The 14776-nt window shown below is 37.2% G+C and overlaps 2 protein-coding genes across 3 annotated transcripts in view; both read right to left on the bottom strand.

Moving 5' to 3' along the window:
* Positions 1–314: 314 nt before the first annotated feature.
* On the bottom strand, positions 315–6182 carry LOC105034628 (probable galacturonosyltransferase 12). The gene is made up of 6 exons (XM_010909847.4): positions 5769–6182; positions 3669–3724; positions 3426–3581; positions 2727–3317; positions 1065–1367; positions 315–949 (listed from the first exon to the last, which is right to left on the bottom strand). Exons 1-6 carry the CDS (start codon positions 5977–5979, stop codon positions 668–670), a joined length of 1599 nt encoding a protein of 532 aa, XP_010908149.2. The 5' UTR covers positions 5980–6182; the 3' UTR covers positions 315–667.
* Positions 6183–10661: 4479 nt separating this feature from the next.
* Positions 10662–14776, bottom strand: part of LOC105034626 (peroxisome biogenesis protein 22) — an 11427-nt gene continuing 7312 nt past the window's right edge. Inside the window, exons 4-7 of one of the 2 annotated variants that reach the window (XM_073259416.1) lie at positions 14330–14386; positions 14147–14248; positions 13856–13921; positions 10662–10887 (exon numbers count right to left, since the gene is read on the bottom strand). In XM_073259416.1, coding sequence (XP_073115517.1) covers positions 10783–10887; positions 13856–13921; positions 14147–14248; positions 14330–14386 — 330 coding nt within the window. In that variant the 3' untranslated portion in view covers positions 10662–10782. The remainder of the gene's footprint in view (positions 10888–13855; positions 13922–14146; positions 14249–14329; positions 14387–14776) is intronic. The other variant, XM_073259415.1, reaches the window with a different exon arrangement.

Raw genomic sequence — 14776 nt, 5'->3', positions numbered from 1 at the left:
GGGCCAAAATTTTCACGGACTTCAAAGTGCTAATCAGCAAATGCTAGGCAAGAATGTCCCACCAAATACTTGGGCAACTGAAAATTCACAAAGAAGCACAATCTATTGGATCTTATCCCAAATTTAGCTAATATTTTTACTTTGATGTTTAATAAATAAGATTTAGGAAACACGAATTGCCCTGCCATATATATATATATATATATATATATATATATATATATATATATATATATATATATATATAAAGATATAAAGATTTACCTTCTAAGTGGAAATTCAGACTCTATTTTTTAATACGTTGGGTGCATCAATGAAATGATAACAGCATAATTTTATTAATTTTTTGATCATTCTTGTTTTAAAAATATGATCGCATCCATCGATGTACAGAACCAGATGTGGGTGATCCGAAAACACTAAAACTTGCCTAGGGCAAATTAAAAAAAAAAAAAAAAAGAATGTAAGAAGTTTGCTTCAGTGTTGAAGCATCACAAATCCAGGAGCTCCAACTCTTTACAAATCTCAACATCATCTCACTCCATGACCTCAAGCCTTCCAGGTATATTTTCTCTCATTTGTATTCAAATTGTAGCTCTTCATTGTGGTCATTTCCTTGTTGTCATTGTAGTGATTGTCACTCCCTGTCTCTCACAAATCCATCTTACTAAGCTCTGATATTACAACCTCTAATGAATTTGTCTGAAAAATTCAAATACTTTGTCCAGAGAGGCCGGAGATGAGGAAATGCTATGTCCAACCAAGGCTTAGCTCTGCCATTGAAGTGGATGACCGCTGCCTTTTCTGCATCTGCTATGGTGGTGTTTTCTTGGTATCCAAGCCCCAACATGTGCCAATAGGGATCAATAATATGAACATGGCCATGGAATGCTATTAAACCAGGCGGTAGAGTCCCCAACTGCCATAAACTTAAGTCTGATTTCAAGTTCTAAAAAGAGTGAAAGAGAAATCAATTAGAAATTCAGGTGCAACTAAGGGCAAAAAATGATGAAGAAACTGCTAAATTATAAGCTCTAATTAAGTTTTAGAAGCTTTAAGCATACCTTTTGAAGCCAGTGATGGTAAGTATGACTAATGTTTGTCTTTCTCCATGCATCAAGGTCGAAGATATTCATGCCATATGCCCAAGCACACTCGTTGGGGTCAAAACTATCCGAAATTAAAGGGTGGGAGAAGTTTAAGTAGTTCTTAAATTTCTTTGACATCACAAATTTATCAGTTCCTCTGCATGTCTCAACCGCACCATTTACTTTGCCTTGCAGATCGATGTCCCAAAGGGGCGAAAGATCGGCTTGGATGACGACATCATCATCAAGAAACACAACCTTATTAAGGCTTGGAAACAACTGCAATGTTTATGAAGACATCCATTATTTATATGTCATAAGTCAATGAAATGAATCCATCGAAGTATAAATCATATTATGAGGAGTCCTATGTGATTAGTCATCTGTGTTTTAATTATAAGGAAGGGATCACTAAAAGTCACGACTAGGAAAAAAATGATTCAAAACTAGTTTGGAAGATGGTAGGGCTGTGAGTGGGAATGAACATTAATCAACTCTAACTTATGAACAACAAATATAAGCCAATAGATGAAGTTTCTTGGTTTACGCATGCCTTCATTAACCATTAAACTTTGATCTAATAATCTATTGGCTTCAACAGATGCTTGGGATCAATCCCCTTTTTAATAAGTAAAAGGAGCCGCTTCCTTATGAAACATAAAAGATTTATTTTTTTGATTAATTATACAAAAAAATTTAAACTATTTGGGAGTTTTTAATTTTATCTTAAAATTCAATTTAGTGCAACCACATCATCCATGTTTAAATTCATTCAATTCAGATACTAACCATAGATTTTGTCTAGCTGTCATGATAGAATTGTCATGTCATGTCATGTTACCTTCTACATCATTCTCTCTGCTACATAAGCAAGTTATATAATATTATGTGATAATTCTGTCATAGCAGTTAGACGGAATTTACAATCAGGATCCGAACTAAACAAATTTGAAAGTTGAGTGATCTGATTGTACTAAATTAAAATTTAGAAAGAAATTCAAAATCTACAAATAATTCAAATTTTTTTGTATAATTAGTCTTCATTTTTGTAAACAGGTTTTATATGTTACTTTTGTTTCAAGGAAGGCTGAACTTGTGATCGCATCCACATCCAAAGCTTACCAATCAGGTTGATAAACTTTGCTCAACTTCCTTACCGACTTTAATTTTGTTTTTTGAGGAAAATGATGATAAAGCCAACAACCATGTCACTGAATGATGAGTACTGTTACCAACAAAAATAACATAACAAAAAGGGATCACCTACTACAACTCTCCTACCAATAATTTGAACACCACCAAATGCAGTAGTTAGTACAGTTGAACATTTTCTTAAGCCCTGCACACTTCTATATACCTAATCAGTAGGCCAGGTCTCATTATCTGGATACTACTGTTCCAGGCCCATCAGAAACGTTTCTAACCCTTTTTTTTTTTCTTTTTTTCTTTTTTTTGATGCAGGACTCTCAAGCAACCTTTGATGTTGATATATTAGACACGATGTGTGGGCCTTGATGCCCATAAATTCTGTAGGTTAGCCAGACATTGTTTGGTCTAACTGGTCTTACTAACTCATATTCATGAGGCGTGCAACCAAATAGTTGAAAGTTGAAACAAAGTAAATTGCTTTAAACTGACCTCAGGCAAATGGATGCGAATATGATTCATGACTGACTGATACTTCGGACTCAGAGCCTGCAACTTGGCCGCCACCACCACAGGGTTCTCGCCAACATTGGCGACGATCGCCGATGATCCTCCTCGGAATTGTGACCGCGCCACCCGGTCCTTCTCCATCGCCTCCATCACCGGGACCCTCCCCCTCGCGAACCAATCGAAATGGTGCAGCCCCTTCACCTCGATGACCGCCGGTTCCAAGGGGTGCAGCGAAAACCAGGCCTGCATGGGCGCATATGTCTTGCGGTCGGTGATCACGTGGAGCACGACCGAGCTTGGGTCGAGGGAGTTGGCGACGAGGGAGGCAGCGACGACGGCGGCGGCGAGGATATTGTCGGAGGCGAGGACGAAGTGATAGAGTGACGGGTCGACGAGCGCCGGGACCCGCTCCGGGACTGGGAGCTGGAGCCGGGCCCCAGCATTGGTGGAGTGCTCCTGGGCCAGCCTCAGGGCCAGACAATGGAGCTGCTTGGGGATACTGGCTGATGCCACGTGGCGGTAGAGATACTCCTGGATCTTGGCCGTCCTGGTCCTTTGTTCTAGAAGAGATATCTGTCGTGGTCAACGTCAACGTTCAAGAGTCAACGGTCGACATTTTTTTTTTTCATTTTTTTTTTTCTACATAAGGGCCGGTATATTTTGAATTAAGAGTCAAGGTACCATAGATTTGAGCCTTAAGGCAAAGGTTTTGGCATCTGATCTGTTGCTCTTCATCTCTGCAATGAAGTCTTCTAATGTTTGTGGAATGTCAGATCCTGGCTCAGGTTCTTCGATTTCACCTTCTTCAAGTATTCGATATATTTCCTCAGGAACCTTCTGCAATAGTAAAGAATATAATTTTGTTTCTTTCATGTTAAATTTGGAGAGAGTGAATTTTGATGCTTAGTTTTGATGATTAATTACCGTGGATTCAAGCCTCCTTCCCCATATTCTTGGGCCTAGCTTTTTCCCTACACATCCTACAACACAAGCCAAACAAATAAAATACCTTAAATAAGCACTTGAGATTAAACAAAGAAAGGATATACGTGTTTTTGTTCACAATAAAAAAAAAATAGAGTAAATTTTATTCTTGGTAAGAAATGGAAGATATGTCAACAATGAGCATTTCAAATATATTTTTTTTAAATAGGTAATATCTAGTTTAGCAAGGAAAATGGGGCCTTAGGCATCTAAAAAGTGTCAATTAAATTGGTTGTAAGAGGAAAGGGTTTTATTATTATTATTATTATTATAGAAAGGTTTAGGATGCAAAAGACACTGGATATTACCCACCTTTGCTTTATGAGTTATACCTAATTCGCAGTGTTGGACATGAGGTCTCTGCTGGTCAAAGAAAAAAGAAAGCAGAAGATTTGTTTTGCTGCCCCGCCTGTGGAATTATTTCTCACGCCAAACTCTTCAGGTCCCATGATCTATCTACCCCACCATCCTCACCAACCATGAGATGAGGACCATAAACCTGGCATAACTTTATACATATATGAGCATCAACTTTCCTAATGGCTGTTAGAAGTGTGTTGACTCAAAAGGGTTTTTTTGGTCCTATGCTATTTGATTCATCTTGTGACAGGCCAGCCAAACTTCGGCAGTAATCTATCAATATTTGGGTTGCTGGTATCATCAAATAATTTATACCAAATGTTAAATGGTTGCTTAAAATTTGGACATGATAAATCTAGCATTGCCATCTTAGGCAAGACCTTTGCACCATTTAAAAGTACTTGGTAACAGGGATACAGGGACCTGATATAGCTCAGCCCCAACTACTTAAATAGTTATCTATATTGCTCAGCCCCAACTACTATAGTTATCTAATTCCACATCATTTTATAGTCCTCTCTCTCTCTCTCTCTCTGACCAACCATTACCACGTCAGTAATCCATTGCATGCTGGTGGACCAATTCAACACATAGAAACACCGAGAAAATTATTGCCTAGACGTGCCTTGGTAGACCACCCAAATCCCACTGTGTATAACACGCCACATTAAGTCATTAACCCTTATATTTCCCGAATTCCCGATTGCGTGTTATCCACTGTGCATATGCTCCGAGATTTGCGCTGGTCTACCTGGGCGTGGTCGAGCAATAATATCTCCACGCGATACGCACGTTTGTGTTTGTTACTTCGCAATTGGATTGGTCCATGAACTCAGTGACCTGGTCCAACTAAAAATTAGACAGGGTTATTCTATGGAAGAGTCTGTCTAGAAAAAACACCATTTTTATCTTCCAGGTGTCCTGTTAACTGATTTTAAGAATGTTTCTGCATATCCATTGATCAGGTCAAGTTTATATATGAAAGAAAAGCTTGATTATTACTTTTATAGATACTTTTGGTAGAAAGAGGCATGACATAAGTGCTGGGATATATTATGGGGTTAGCCCGATATTAATAGCATTAAACCCTCCATAGCTTGGTGATGGTGGGATTCATCACATATTTTTAATATAACCACCAAGAGACTTTATCTTAAAAGCCTATCCGCTTGATAGCATTAGTCTTTAAAACAATTCTTGTAATTCATGTAAAGATATCAAAACTCATTTAAAACTTCAGAATTAAAATTATCTTTATTAAATCGAAGATATACATGTAATCTTGAACTAGTATGGAAGGCCATAAACGAATTTGTCTTTTGTTTGAGAAATGCAAAATTGTTTTTTGGTTAAATAACATAAAGAGTTTCCATGCATTCAAAGTTTATATTTCCCAAAAAACAAAAGATGTATTCAATGTTTCGTTGCATGCAAAAAGCTTATAATGTAGGTTCAATTGCATGGACGTGTTCCATGTAATACAATACCTTTTTACTACAATTATAAAATCCCCAGCAACACTGAGTTAGAATTTCACGACAAAAGTATGTTTATTGGAGGAATGTAAGCTGGCAACTCGTCATGGAAACCTTACTAATGATGGCATCTTATTGAAAACCTCATGCATGCACATGTAACGCAAAGAAGAAAAACTAAAATTCACAGGGAGCCCCTACGTACCTAAAGAAGAGCAATCGGTCTCTCCCTCGATTGTGTCTATTGCCGTCAACACGAACACAAACCGGAGCAATAACGTGACAAAGAGCAGTGAATAGAACACCATCCTATAAGAAAGCTTCCTCGGCGTGACCTTGACCTTAATGAAATCCCTCACCCCCTTCCCTGGGAACACCGTCACATGTCTCATGCTTGGCGATATGTGAAGCTGCATGGCCAACTCCAGAGAAGTGAACACAACAAGGCACAAACCAATCAACCTGTATCAGATTCTTCTTTCGAGACCTCCGGGGACCTGGATTCACATGCAGATGCCCATGAGGTAGAAGAAGAGGTGCTGGCTCTGGAGATTGTAATAGGAGCCCAGTTCTGGTGCTGAGGTTGCTATCCACCACCTAACTTAACTTGCTTGGCACTTGGGCTAATGCTTGTGCTGTTGAAGGGAACAAAGGTAAGGGGGATTCGGAGGGGGTTGTTTGAGAAAGGGACTCAGGAAGATTCAGGTGGTGTATAAGTGGTTTGGTGAGAAAATTTCTTATTAATTATTTGGAAACTTTGGATATTCTGACGAGCAATGTGTTACTTCTTCTTAGCCTTTTGCCTTGATTTTGAAGTATAGGAGAGAAGTATATATTAATAAAATTAGAATAGATGGGAAGCTGCTGTCTGCGTTTCGAAATATAATTTTTTTTGTTGGTTCCTTTACCTTCAAATAAAGTAGGGAAGGAAAAGTGACCAAACAGCACCCCTCAACAAAGACAGGGACATCCCAACGAGGAGGCTGTAGTTTTTTCTCCAACAACTACTCTAGATTGGGCCTGATGGAGGCAGCCTGAAGTACTTGAAATTAAAATAGACATAACTTGTTAGCTCACAACTAGAAAACATGTAAAACATGACAGAAACATCAGTAAGCCAACAAACAGAAACTAACAATTTCATGAATGAGGAACAAATCAAGCATGAAGTAGCATTAGCAAATTAAGAGTCCTGAGTCCAGACCGAGTGACAAATAAGAACTTTAGTTGAGATCGTCCCTTTATTCACAAAGGCCAATCCATAATATTCTGCCAACTTGCTATGAACTACGAACAATGAAGGTCTATGGGCAGCGAGCACCACTTGGACCCTCCAGTGTATCACATTACAAGCAACTAGCCAATCCAAACTAAAGCCTTATGAGGGATAAACACCCTGCCAACCCTGATGGAAGAGGGACTCGCTTTCAGGTCTCTAATACAACCTACTAAGAGGTTTAAGCTGAATGCGAAGCTCACGCTTTCTATGCAAGGACCGGCAAGGTCAGGAAAGCTTTTCTATGCCATATTTTTCATACCAAATGGTATGTGCAGATGCGATCAAAAGCAATAATCATGGTTGAAAACAACTATGCAGCAGTGAATAGAAACCTTATCCCACATTGTTAATTAGTGTTTAGGACAGATGCGAGATTAATTCCTATATAGAATACTTACTGGAGGTGGATGGATATTATTGATTGGGCCTAAAACATAATGGATTCCAACTTTTATATGAAGACCTTCTCCTGGTTGGATTCAAAATTCCCCCTAACAAATAGTATCAAGGCCAAATAGTTGGCAAGCCTGGGCAAACAGTCAAGCCTATAGAGAAAGCCAACACTGGTAGCTCTTGTGACGAATGGTAATATTTGATTGATGAGTGGAGTTTTAGCAACCATGGTGTAAGAAATGGTGCATGCAAGATTAACAAGAGAGTGGCCTCTTGAGTTGAAATGATAACATGGTGCATGCAAGAAAAATTGAGCGTGGAGCTTGACTGGAGAGTAGTAGTGGATTGGGCACAAGAAGAGTTAAATTGGCTAACATGTGAAGGGAGAAAATGTCGAGGACCACATGTAAGATTTAATCCCAATTGAGTAATTAATGGGAAGTAGAAGGTAGTTAAATCAATACAGGTAATTAGGCCCAAAACTTAATGGCTAATTTTTTGAGTTGAATGAGTTACGACTCGTATATCAAGACTTACTCCTGACTAAAATAGAGCTCTCCATTTCTTTCCGACAATTAGAAGCCAAAATTGTTTTATGAACTAGGAAACATTAAGTTTTAGAAGCAAAGACCAAAATCACCAGCCAGCTTTTCAGCATGAAAAGTATCTTTTAGTTCATAAAGAAATGTTGGGCTTTTGAAGAGTTTAAAGACCTTATAAGCTTATCAAGGAACTACGCTACCATCATTTTGCAAATGAAGAAATATCTTTTAGTTTACCATTCATTGATGAGATTCCCTTTGTTGCAATTAATAAGGATATTTTATACTGTCAAAATCTCAAGATGCCAAAATTCCAACTTGCCACGATGCTCTTCTTAACTTTGATCAAGAATTTCAATCAACAAAATTTCGATCAAGGGTTTTGAAGAACATTCTCTTAAGGAAACTATCTCAACTCCCTCGTATTTCAGTAAGATGAATCGCCCAGTGAGTCAAGCATGTGATAAAGATATGCAACAGAAGTATGGTGGGCTATTCTTCATATTATTCATATCGAAATCAATTGAGCAATAAGAATTGTATTTGCAAAGACAAACACCAGTCATCCCTTTTAGTTGTTGCAAAGTAAGTCTTTCATAATTTAAGCATTTTCTTTTTTTTTTTTTTTTTTTTTTGGGACTTCCTTTCTTCAATTACTTCCTTGGTTTAAGCCTCAGTTTTTGAGGCCAGATTTTTGGTAATTCTAAGGTTTGTTCAAGGGCAGTTAAAACATTGCTGATATGCATGTTGCCAAATAATAAATACAAGCTATGTTCAATTTTGTAGATACGTAGTGACACACTATGTTCAATTTTGTAGTTACGGAAGCGACAGATTGTGCAACCTCTCCTAGCAGCAGCAGCACACAATTTTTAACGGATAATATACATGATAAAATGATAAATCAATAGCAAAGACTGATGTCACTGAACATTTCAATACATCAAGAATTAGAGAAATCCGGCCCTTTTATGAAAGTTGAGGTCTAAGTTTGGATGACTTATCAGAGTTGATAGATGGCCCCCATTTATGAAAGTTAAGGTCTGAGTTTAGATGAGCTATCAGAGTTGATGGCCACAAAGCTTGATGGTTTGGCTCTCATATTGCAGTTTCAAGCAGGTAACGACACAGTTTTCTTTCTAGTTTGGGTCCTACAGTTTGTCCACCAACATTCTAAAGTAGCTAATTTCATTGCAAGGTTGATGATGGAAGTTCTAGAACTTACTCAAGGCCTCCAATAAGCCAAGATTAATTGGAGGTTCTGCCGAGATTTTACTGGAAGGTCCACATGGATGACAAACATTAAGTTTAATAATTGTTTTCAAGCAACTTTTGATGGTGAAGTTTTCATATTTCCCTCTCCCTCCCTCCCTCATTAAACTGTGTCAAGCAAGCCCATCCCAAGTCATATAGTGTTAACAAGTCTGCGCCTGAAGTCTATCTTGTTGGTAAAGGCTTTGACATTATCAGTGCATGACAAATTTATTATCTTCTCGTCAATACATGGTGAGAGTTTTAACATGATCCACGCCATCTGTTTTCCGGAGGGTCTAAAGCCAAAATTTTAAATAGAACCCAGCAAACGATGTAGATTAACTTAGACGATCCACCATGTGTTAAGCATAGCCAACTTGTACCTTTAGAACGTTAAAGTTGCCTCCACTAATCGGGAAAAAAAAAGTCTTCACTAAACCGCACAAAACATAACCATCAATTAATCCATGTTCTTTGAAATATTAACTAGCCTAAAAAAATTCTTACAGTCGCATTTCAATTTCTTTCAACAACAAATTTCTTATAGAATTCCTGAGATGGTACAGATCAGTGATCACCATCTGCAACCAACAAATCTCACAAAATCTCACAAAATCTAAGTGAAAACCTGAATAGACTGCACTGGATCTTACAATAAAGTACCATACAGACTATGGTATAGGATACAGTACAAGTCATCCCAATGTCCCCATCACATGTAAAAGTAATGGCCTCAGGAGGAAGTCAGATATCATAGGTTTTGTACGCTTGTATTAATTTTGCTGTGTATATTTAAAAATAGAAAAATGAGCTCTTCAATTAACATGCTTTTTAAGTTACAAATTGTAGCTCTCTGAGAACATCCTTCGAGAGGACTGGTGATACATGGACCTTTAATCTGCAAAATACCAAGACAACCATCTGATAAAATATGTTATAGGGTCTTGTAGCATAATCCTGAAAGGAAAACCCAGGGAATCTGAACTCTTAAGCAAGTAGGCTTCGTATTAGTCGGTGGCGGTGGCAGGATAAAGATGATATAGTATCATGTTCAGAAATTTTTTGTGCTTAGACATAAATAATTTGACAAACTGGAGTGCACCTCCCAGCTTCATCTGGTTGGATGGTCAGGATGCAAGAATATATTTTGTGGGCGATGACACCTTAAAGTAAAACTACATAAGAAGGAAACAGATTTTACAAGTGATAGCTTAATTAATCAAAAACTTACATAGTAGCCTCACGCTGAAACACCAAAGAACTGCTCCAAGCTTGTCGAGGTGAAAACATTAGAAGCTGTGCGTTCAGGTCTGTTTGGCGAAATATACAGTTCATGTTTGATGAACCTCTGAAATCTCAAAAGCAAAGCAAACTTAATATGGCTAAACAATGTCATATATACTTATGTGTGAAGCTTATATGTAACGGTGCACAAAACAACACAGACAACTCGTTTGTAGCTGCAAAGTGATGGTAGGAATCTGCATTTTGTTCTTCCAGATGAAATATATCATAGACAGTCAACATCCCAAGTAACTTTCTTTTTAACAAGCAGCGAAAATAAATTATGTACTTGGCTTCATAATTTGCATTTGATTTTTCAGCAAGAAACAAAATATGCACAATATATATTGCACATATATCCAATTAATGAAATTCAATATTTTCATTCAACATGCAAACAAGCCTATGCAGATGTTTGACAGAGGAACACACCCACATTCTGGAGACTTAAATTGTACGGGAGTCACTTACAGCAATTGGAATATGATCTCAGGATTTGAATCAATATGCCAATCAGGTTCCAGCTGCCGCACAAAAGATGAGCGCCCATTCTCAGTGCTGCAAAAGAGAACCTGCAGATTTGACATATAATTAGCAGAAGCAGATACAGCCAAAAGATTAAATAGCAGGTCCATACGAAACAGGCATAGTAAGAGAGTGCCTTAGCACATTCTATGCAAGCATCAAATTACTTCATTTAACAGCAGAAACATACTAAACAGCATTTTGCTGGTATTAGTAGCATGAGGTCTTCATAGTTTGTTACTAGACCAATAATGGCTGTCATACTGGCCATGGCCAGCACATGGTATCATACTGGTATTGGTCAGTACTATGAAACAGCAATTCCAGTAACCGAATTACAATTGTATTTGCAATTATCAATCATTTGGAAATAATAAAATGATGAAGATGTTTAAGAAAAATAAGAAGTATCAAAATTATATTGGAAAAACTATGGGACATATATGGAATTTTACTTCTCTTTAAACTGTATCTAGCAATCAACAAGCCTAGCTTCATGAATTTGTTCCAATGAGTTAGTTTTGTTATGGTTATGCATGTAGATTAATTAAAAATAAAAATCCTTTTCTAAATTAGTATTGCAGAAAAAGCATATATTGACTTACTATAAAATAAGCTAAAATAAATGATTGACCAAAAAAAAAAAAAGCTAACAAGTTGCTTAAAAGATCATTTTTAACATACAACGCATAGGATCTAAGACTCAAACAAGTTTTAAAGAACTTGGACAGCTCAAGATTAATGGAACCTACCAGGCTGCATCCGCAATCCATGGCCAAGTTAGCAGGTATCCACCTGTACTCTCCAATCTTTCCCATGAACCAGCCAGAAAAGTTCACAGGGAAACAACATGAATATTGGGCAATTCATGGTCCATGCTATTACCTTATTTTCATCTTCATGGTATCTTTGCTTAAAGAGATCATTAATAAAACTAATACTGTAATATATGAACTATATGGAACTTAATAAATGGAACTTAACACAAATGTACTAAGAAATTTTAGAGCATAAAATTAAGGACTATTAAGCACTTTGTAGCCTGGAGTGAATTGGCGGTAAATAAAAACCTTAGGCTGCTTGTAGTCTAAAGCCGCACAGAGAATTAAAACAAGGGAATGAGCAGGTGCTCGATTCGATAACAGGTTTGACACTATAATTTAGTTGCAATAACATCAGCAGAAGACTTGATGGAGAAATAAGGATTCATGAAGCCAAGCAAATAGGTGGGAAAACACTAGTTTATTATGGTTATGATCTGACTCAAACAACTTTACGTTCAAACTCTGCCTTCAACGGTCATATGGTAATGATACAGTACAGCAGTATAGAATCTGAATCTTCAATATTTAGGCACTTGCCAACCACCTTACTCTAACATCTTGACAGGCTGAGAGCCTGAGGAAAGGCAATGAGCGATCTTCTGTGGCAAACAATGGTACAAACAATGACAGCGCTCTTTAACAACAGACATTAGGCAGCAGGAGCCAACAAAGGTGCGAGGCAGCTACATATTCCAGGTGCTTTTTTTGTTCATCTCCTTTCCTCTCCTCTGCCTATTCTCTCCCCCTCTTCCACCTCTGCCTGATTCCATCATAAGCCTCCACACCTCCTTCTGCAGCTCCCCAGTTGCTCACATACCATGTTCACTGTTTTGTACCTTGGAAAAGCCATAGACTTATTTTCTGATACAATTTTTGGCCAATATTGTTCTTCCTATTCCTTCAATTTATATTTTCTTAGGTTATGGAGAATGTATATAGTTAAAGCAAAGAAGTAAATTCTTAGCCCCCTATGCATGCAGATTCAAGCTATACATGTGAATCACTTTAGATTAGTAACAAATTCTCAAATTATATGATGCTAAATAGGTTGAGTAATTTCAAATTTCAGGATAAAATTTGAGATTTTCCTGGGATTCAATCAAGATCATTGCACAATGAGGTTAAAATATGTATCTGATCCAAATATTGAGGGCATTGACCATAGTGCAATCTTCAAGAATGCAAATGTTTAATCACGAATTTAAGTATCATTAAGGGTCGATATTCGCCATACCAGATCATACCAGTAAGGTTACCAAGAGGCCCCTGTACTGGCACCTTATTAACACATGGCACACCTCCATTTAACTGTGCCGCACCAGGGACATACCATATACTGGTAAGAGACAATATCAGTCCATATTGTACCCATAAGATACCAGTATCAGTATGATTTTAATACTTCAAACATTTGATTCCCCATCAGTTTTGTCTAAAAGTGTTATTTCATCCATATAAATCTATAGGGTGACTTCTGTAACATCAAAGTGTGCAATTTGCATCAACGATGACCATGCAAACTTATGTGCATGATATATACGAGGGACAACTATGGTGTTGCTTGAGCAAACTTAAACACTTATGCCATAGCAATGAAAGATTACTCAACAACCTCACCCTTGATATGTTCTTCAGAATCAATATTTCAAGAAACATGTATTGTACCATATAGCGCCCACTCCTCTAATGACTGTGTGAGGCATGCCTGACCAACCCTGCATTTCCCCATCCCGTGGGGTATCCATATTTCCCAAACTGCATTGGTTAGAGCATGTGTATTAAGCAAGAGGTCGAGGTTTCAATCCTTGTTCTAGCATTTATTATTATATATTTAAATAATTTTTATCATTAAAAACTAAAACTACACGTGCATTTCACCAGCCATACTCTAGTATGACTTTAGTAACAACTGCATGTCAAAAGAGAAGATATGTTAGTGCGGGATACAAAAATATACATCACAGCCCTAAAAGTTAATAAGATACATTCAATAAGACAATTCAATCATAACATTTAGCCATTTATAAAGATGATACAACGAGATATAACTTAAAAAATAAAATAGTGCACTAAAAAGAAATTATAATATAGGAGATACTAAAATGCTCATAATTCCACTTCAAGTAAAACAACAGTTATGACCAAAAGAACATTCTACTACAGACACCATCAACAGGAGAAGATGTCCTACCTTATCACTAACCAGGCCACCAGATGTAAAAACTCCAGCATCCTTCAAAGCTGACAGAACCCTTTCCTGCACCATTGTATTTGTGTGAAGAACAATCCCTACTTAGTTACCAGTAAACATGTATGGTTGACTTAAAAACTTTAATGTGAAAGGCCTAAAGGCTAACAGTTTTTTCATTCAATACATCTAGAAATAGTAGATTAGCATAAAGATTATTTTTCTACACAAAATGCAGAGTTCTAGAGACATATTTTTGAATCCTTACATACAGTGAGTTTAAAAAATGCGCACCTCACTTTCATCATCGAGAATCCTTTCCATGAGATAAAGATCACAGTATTTTGCGATCTCCAATAATACTTCTAGCACAGAAGATCTCACAGTTGCATGCTTCTGTCCATGATATAGCAAAAATATTTCAATTATTTTTGCAATCTAAGATGAAATAGAAACACAGAGTTATTCCTTTACCACCTGGAGCTCCTCTGGACTAGTCTCCTCAAGAATTACACCAAGCAACTGACAAGTGACCTGACATTCACAAATACTAGACTATGAGTCCAGAAAAGAGCAAATAGAAGTGAACGCATAATCTTGATATCTCACATATGCTAATTTGTGCTTGCAGTGTTCTTTTTTTTTTTCTTTTTTTTTGGTGGTGGTGGGGGGGGTGATGGAGGGGTGTTACTTACATGAATACTGATGTTACAAGTTATACCAACTCCATCATACATCAAAGTTAAGATAACTAAAAAATTCAATGATCCTCAAAACAGTATTTGGTCAGACTACTATTGAAAGAGAGCTTCAAAAATGATAAAAATTAAATGCATCATATATTTCTAACTATCTGGAAAAATTATAGAGCTGCAGATAACTCTGCAAGTGATGAAGCAAACAAGGTTATGGAGGAAATGTTGG

This window comes from Elaeis guineensis, chromosome 6, assembly GCF_000442705.2.
Source record: "Elaeis guineensis isolate ETL-2024a chromosome 6, EG11, whole genome shotgun sequence".
Classification (NCBI taxonomy): domain Eukaryota; kingdom Viridiplantae; phylum Streptophyta; class Magnoliopsida; order Arecales; family Arecaceae; genus Elaeis; species Elaeis guineensis.
The sequence above is the reverse complement of the archived record's forward strand: the minus strand, read 5'-3'. Positions and strand labels throughout refer to the sequence as shown.

Excerpts from the sequence above, each read along its gene's own strand:
- LOC105034628 (XM_010909847.4), bottom strand. The coding sequence starts at position 5,979 with ATGCAGCTTCACATATCGCCAAGCATGAGACATGTGACGGTGTTCCCA. Across the intron at positions 3,725-5,768 it reads GACCGATTGCTCTTCTTTAG|GATGTGTAGGGAAAAAGCTA; the intron begins GTACGTAGGGGC and ends CTTGTGTTGTAG. Across the intron at positions 950-1,064 it reads ACCATCACTGGCTTCAAAAG|AACTTGAAATCAGACTTAAG; the intron begins GTATGCTTAAAG and ends CACTCTTTTTAG.